At 47.6% G+C, this 6,000-nt stretch overlaps 1 protein-coding gene across 1 annotated transcript in view; it reads left to right on the top strand.

Moving 5' to 3' along the window:
• The first annotated feature begins 631 nt into the window (after window positions 1–631).
• LOC129092647 (coiled-coil domain-containing protein 85A-like) overlaps window positions 632–6,000 on the top strand; it is a 33,156-nt gene continuing 27,787 nt past the window's right edge. The window contains exons 1-2 of the mRNA XM_054600659.1: window positions 632–832; window positions 1,912–2,983. Coding sequence (XP_054456634.1) covers window positions 671–832; window positions 1,912–2,983 — 1,234 coding nt within the window. The 5' untranslated portion in view covers window positions 632–670. The remainder of the gene's footprint in view (window positions 833–1,911; window positions 2,984–6,000) is intronic.

Here is a 6,000-nt window from a genome sequence, read left to right as displayed (position 1 = left end):
CCTGCTACCTTCCAGCCTCAGCAGATGGCGCAACATGACAAAGATGCGTCTGGAGAGAGAGAGCGGCTGACGGAGCGAGATAAGGGAGAGTCTGTTCTCCACAGTAACGCACCTCATCTCTCCGGCTATGCACCTGCAACCTCCCCTTCAGCCCTCCCCCTCCTCCCCTCCTCCTCCTCCTCCTCCTCCTCCTGTCCTCCTCCCCGGCGGTCGGACAGCGCATGTAGTGCGCACTGAGCGGCGGCTGCTGGAAGTGTGCAAAAGGCGGCCGGCATGCACCTGGAGAGAAACCGCCAAGCCAAGCCGGAGACGCATCAGCGGCATGCGGACTGACGCTCTAACAGCCGGGCTATAGGAGCCAGAGCACCTGGAGCTGCAGCATGGGCGTGGGAGAGAGGCGCAGCCGCGGCGGAAGCGGTGTGATTCCCCGGGCATAGGGAAGGGGTGGGGTGAGGGGGGAACCCAAGTAGCGTTGTCCCGGGTGTATATTTTTTTGGGGAGGAGGGTTTGGTTACAAACACAGTTACTTTTTTTTTTTTTTTTTTTGTGTGTTGCCAAACCTCAAAAAAGGATGGAGAAAGGCGCGCAGCAGCAGCCGCATCAGCAGCAGCTCCTCCTGCAGCAGCAGCTGTCCAAGAGCGCGGAGAGTCCGGCGGAGGACATCTCCAAAATGACCGACGAGGAGCTGCTGAAGTGGGGCAAAGAGGAGCTGGTGCGGCGGCTGCGGAGGGCGGAGGCGGGGAAGAGGAGCGCCATCGTGGAGCACAGCAATCTGATGCGGGAGGTCAACCGGAGACTCCAGCAGCACCTGAACGAGATCCGGAGTTTAAAGGTGAGATGTGGGTGTGGGAGGTGGGGTTTGTGTGGATCAGTAAGAGAGGAGGACGTCTGAGATATATGTGCACATTTATAGTTTAGTTTAGTCAGTTAAGGGCAGAATGGTCGCTAAATAATTAGGGTTTTAAAAATCATTAAACCTGTTGCATAGAGATATGCGGACTGTTGGAATGGTGGATGCTCGTGTAAATCATTTTTCTAAATATATTCATGACATAACAAATGTAATTTTGGTGCCCAAGCATATAAATAAATGTGTGAAATGTTTGCTGGTGTAGCCATCAGTTAAACATTAAGGTGTTTAGAAAATATTCTGTTTTATATGTTTAAGTCTAGTCAAGAGCTACAACTAATGATATTTTCATTTAGAGCTGAAGTCATTCATCGATTGATCGAGTTTAGAAAGTTCATTGGCCACTTTTTTAATACAAAAATTGAATTAAAAAAATGATATTCTCCTGACATCCTATTTGAGGTTCGCTGCTTTTCACTGTCATAATCGTCTAAAAATATTGTTTTTTTTACATTGATCGGAAAAAAAAGATATTTGAAGTGGGGATATTTTTGTCATAGCTTTTGATTAATTAAATATTTGTGTATAAATTGGCAGACTAAGTCATAATGAAAATAATCACTAGTTGCAATCTGACAATTCATTTATTCATGGCTTTGTCTATAAAATGTCAGAAAATGGTGACATGGTCACAATTTCCCAGAGCCCCAATCTCACATTTTCAAATGAGTTGTTTTGTCAACTATTCAAAACAAATTAGACGAGGGGTTAAGTTAAAAAAATCCTCACTTTGAGTAGCTGGAACCAGAGAATGTCTGGCTTTTTTGCCTGGAAAGCAACTCAAATGATTATCAAAATTGTTACAGATTAATTTTTCTGTCGATCAATTTTGTAGTTTCAGCTCAGAAACACCTTACACACACAGAGACAGAAATGCATGATGGGAACACTATTCTCACTCATCAAATGATCAATCCCAGCAGCTGTGTGCATGCAATCCCTTACCGTGCTGCTCTCTGTGTGTGTGTGTGTGTGTGTGTGCGTCTATATGTATAAACCAGGACGTGAACCAGAAACTGCAGGAGGATAACCAGGAGCTGCGGGACCTTTGCTGCTTCCTGGACGACGACCGTCAGAAGGGGAAGCGGGTGTCACGTGAGTGGCAACGCCTTGGCCGCTACAGCGCCGGCCTGATGCGGAAGGAGGTGTCCATCTACTTGCAAAAGCTGAAGGAGCTGGAGCAGCGGCAGGTGGAGGTCATCCGGGAAAACCTGGAGCTCAAGGAGGTGTGCCTCATGCTGGAGGAGGAGAGGGCTGCGGCCGTGGCTGGAGGTGGAGGTGGCGGAGGGCACGGAGGCCCCGGACGTAGGAGCTCCGTTGACAGTCAGAGCAGCCTGTCTCAGCTAGGTGGGGGTGTCCCAGTGCCTGGCCTGCTGCGGGACGTCGGCGACGGGAGCAGCACCTCCAGTGCAGGTAGCACCGATAGCCCAGACAACCCCCACCTCAAACCCCCTACGCTGGGCTCAAACGCCAGCCCTGGATCGAGGTGCGCCCCATCGGAGCAATTCCACAAACCGGGAGACGTGTGCGAATCCACTGGCAGGAGGCACAGCTCCACTCCAGAGTACCACACCTTCCCACAGTCCTGCCGCCCCCGTGGGGGCTCCCTGACCAACCTGGACCCACTTGGCCCCCAAGCGCGCAGCCACGAGAAACAAGGCAGGTCCCCGACCAGGCTAACGTGCCACCCCCACGCCAATCCCTGCAGCTCGGACCTGCTAGCCCACAAACAGCTGTCCATGTCGGGGCAGGCGTCACCTGGTGGCGGGAAGGGCTCTGCCAAGTCCAGCCCGGAGTTGAGTCAGAGACACCGGTTGGTCAACATGGCTGGGGCGGGCTGCGGTAGTCCAGAGGCCAAGCTGGCAGCGATGGGGACACCAGAGCACCTGAGGAAAGGGAGGGTGATTGTGGGTAGTCCGGAGTCCATAAGGCACCACCACCACCACTATCAGCACAGCCCTGGGGCTGAGCATGGCAAGGGGAGGTATGGCAGTGGCTCCCCCGGCCGGGACGGGGGTCAGAGTAGGACAGGGGGAGAGGAGTTGGCCCCCCACCATCAGAGTCTGTACAACGGTAGGCAGAGGGTAACTCTTCTCTTGTATTTCAATTCATAACTCATTCATGACCCACAAAGAAGAACATTATCAAAATCACAGAACATTATACCAGAAAGTTATATGACTTTAAAATGATGATTTTCAAAGACACTGTTTATTAGTTAGTTAAACATCTATAGCTTCTAACACACTAAATCAACAGAGGCCAAGAACCTAGAGTCTTCCTTGGTCTAAAACCAAGACCTGAACGCGCCTCGTATCAGAGCCTAACTGACCCAACTAAACGAACTAACGAAATTGAAACTGACCCAATCCGAGACAGAGGCTTTTTGTTATTTCCTCTTCAAATCTAAAGTCAGATGAGTGCTTTGGAAACGTTTTCCAAAGGCGGCAAACTGTGCTTTTGAAAAGTGAAGCCAATGCTGAAGTGCATTCAACTTGCATTCTCTTTAATTGTCATCAGGGGGTGACTCTTCCGGTTGCAAAAATTATTCTGATCGTATAGAAGTCTGTGACTTCTCACTTGATTTATTCCCTCAGTAAACATTGTAAACATGAGTTTATGGTCTCAATCTCTAGTTTCAAGTCTTCTTCAATACAGCATGATGTTCATTTAGTGAATTATGGTCCATTTAGAGTCAAATAGACCATAAAGAGGAATATGCTTTAGGGCAGGGCTACATTGTGATTGACAGGTCGCTACCCGTGTTATCCAATTTCTGTGTTGTCCGTGCTTTCGTCTTGGAGCTTTAACTCTTTCACAGTGCGATTTCAGTTCATGAGAGTAAATTGTATCATTGTTGCGTTGTACTTAGGTCCACCGTCTCGTGTCATCGTAGTCAATGGTACAAACCAATGAGTGACCTCAGGGTGACTTTGTCTACTTGTTATACACAAACAGTCCAAACGGTTATAATCCAGAACAGAATGTTGTACCATAACCATCACCACAACCTCATACATGTAAACACAGAGATGTGCGCAGTTGAAGTCGGTGCTAGTGCGGTTAGCGAGCAAGTGGCCCAGGAAGCAGGTATGCAGTTAGCTACCATAGCTTTTAGAGGTGGCTCAGAGAAGTTTTTGAAAAATGAAAGTGAAAAGCTGATGGAAAAAGCTTTCACTTTCCCTGGGTTGCGTTTTCTGAATCTTAAAAAGAGAGGGGTTGAATGCAAAGTAAGCATTGTCAGAATGGCCACAACTATGAGGGTTAAACCCAGGAAGAAAAGCCCCAGAATATGTATTCAACATAACATCAATGGATGGAGTTTGCTTAGTTTTGGTTTTGACAATCCCAACATATACAACCACCTGTGATCATGTGACCATACATCACTTGCAAAGCCATCTCTATGACAACTGCGTAAAACCCCATTCTGCTGGCGAAGACTGAGGTGCCCTTTGTAATTCTAAGTTTGCACATCCTCGATCCCTTCCCTAGCCTCCTCTCCTCCCCATCTCATTCCCTCTCAGTATAACTGCAAGCGGAGGAGGCAAGGAAGCGAAGCGAGGGGAGAGGAATCGAGGATTAACACATAATGAGACGTCAGGTAAATATGACGCATCTGTATCGGCTGTCCATTGTCTTATTATAGCCCACTGCTGTATTCAATTATCTTTAAGATGAGCATAACACTGTCCATGACAATTTGTAAATTACTTTAAATGCAACATGGCATATTGTCATTTTTTTTATTGAATACACATATATACATGGGACACTTAGACCAGCAGACAAGAGGAGCCGGTGATTGAACCACCATCTGAGCCACAGCGCACCATTTGATATACATTCCTGCTCCCGCCATTGCTTTGTATTCCAGCTGTGTGTCACACTTTAATATGTCACAAGTGCCGAAAAAGGCTTCCGCAAAAGGACACATCTGTGCATCCTTGCTCACAGCTCCATGGACAAGCTTTCTCTCTCTCCTTGAGATGCATTTGAGGAAATCGGTGACGTCCTTCAAGGTGAATACACACACATGAAACAGACCCAAACGGTGTGTTCGCATAACCCGCTCGCCCTGAGGTCAGACCTCGGCTTTAATGTAGGGGAGGAAACGCAGGGTCAGGTTCACCCGCAGTCAGTCTCAAGAGCTTTGCTAAGCGTAGACCAGGTATAGGAGGTGGAGTTACAATCACACACACACACACACACACACACACACACACACACACACACACACACACACACACACACACACACACACACACACACACACACACACACAGTGTTTGTAAGCTGGGGAAAAGTAGGTGATGCAACTCTTCAGGGGGCGTGGGTTACATAGGTACGCTAGAGCTGTGTTCAAGGACAAGATACACACATGAACACACACACACACACACACACACACACACACACACACACACACACACACACACACACACACTTTGAGAAACTGAATTGGTAGCAGAGAGAGACGTGTGTACACATTCATATAGAATGACCACAGGGGTTTGTGTATGGGATCATTTTAATCAGCTCACATTTGACAGCCTGATATGTTCACATTGATTTTCTTTCCCTCATTCACACTTAAACAGGGAGCTTTTTGACAGCCAGAGGACACTTTGTGCTCTGAGTCCACCGGGGGGGAAGTGGAAAAATACATTTTCTCGGCTTTTAATCCTGACTTAATTTTGCCACCATTAAATATTCCAAAGCACTCCCTTGTGAGGTGTCTGGTATAGCTGCTTCTCTCTGTTTATGTCTGACGGAGTGTTTTGCTTTGAGATATAACAAGTGTGACTGAATTAGTGTGTCACGCCCAGGGATGCAGCCGAGGGAAAACCCGCCTCAACCCACTTTACCCAAGTTTTTAACTGTGGAAAACAATTTAATTTAGGGCTGTTGTTGGGGGGCTGTTAACACACAGGTGGCTTGTTTGTAAAATGATGTTTGTATATGAGGTGTTTGAGAGGAGCCAGGTTGGCATACTCTTTTTATTCATGCATTTGTGACAGTATTATGCATAATAATGAGCCATGTGCTTCTTTTTGTCATATTTTTCGGAATAACGAGCATTTGTTTGC

The sequence above is a fragment of the Anoplopoma fimbria genome, chromosome 6 (genome assembly GCF_027596085.1).
Source record: "Anoplopoma fimbria isolate UVic2021 breed Golden Eagle Sablefish chromosome 6, Afim_UVic_2022, whole genome shotgun sequence".
Lineage (NCBI taxonomy): Eukaryota > Metazoa > Chordata > Actinopteri > Perciformes > Anoplopomatidae > Anoplopoma > Anoplopoma fimbria.
Note: the sequence above shows the minus strand (reverse complement) of the source record. Positions and strands in the feature narration are given on the sequence as shown.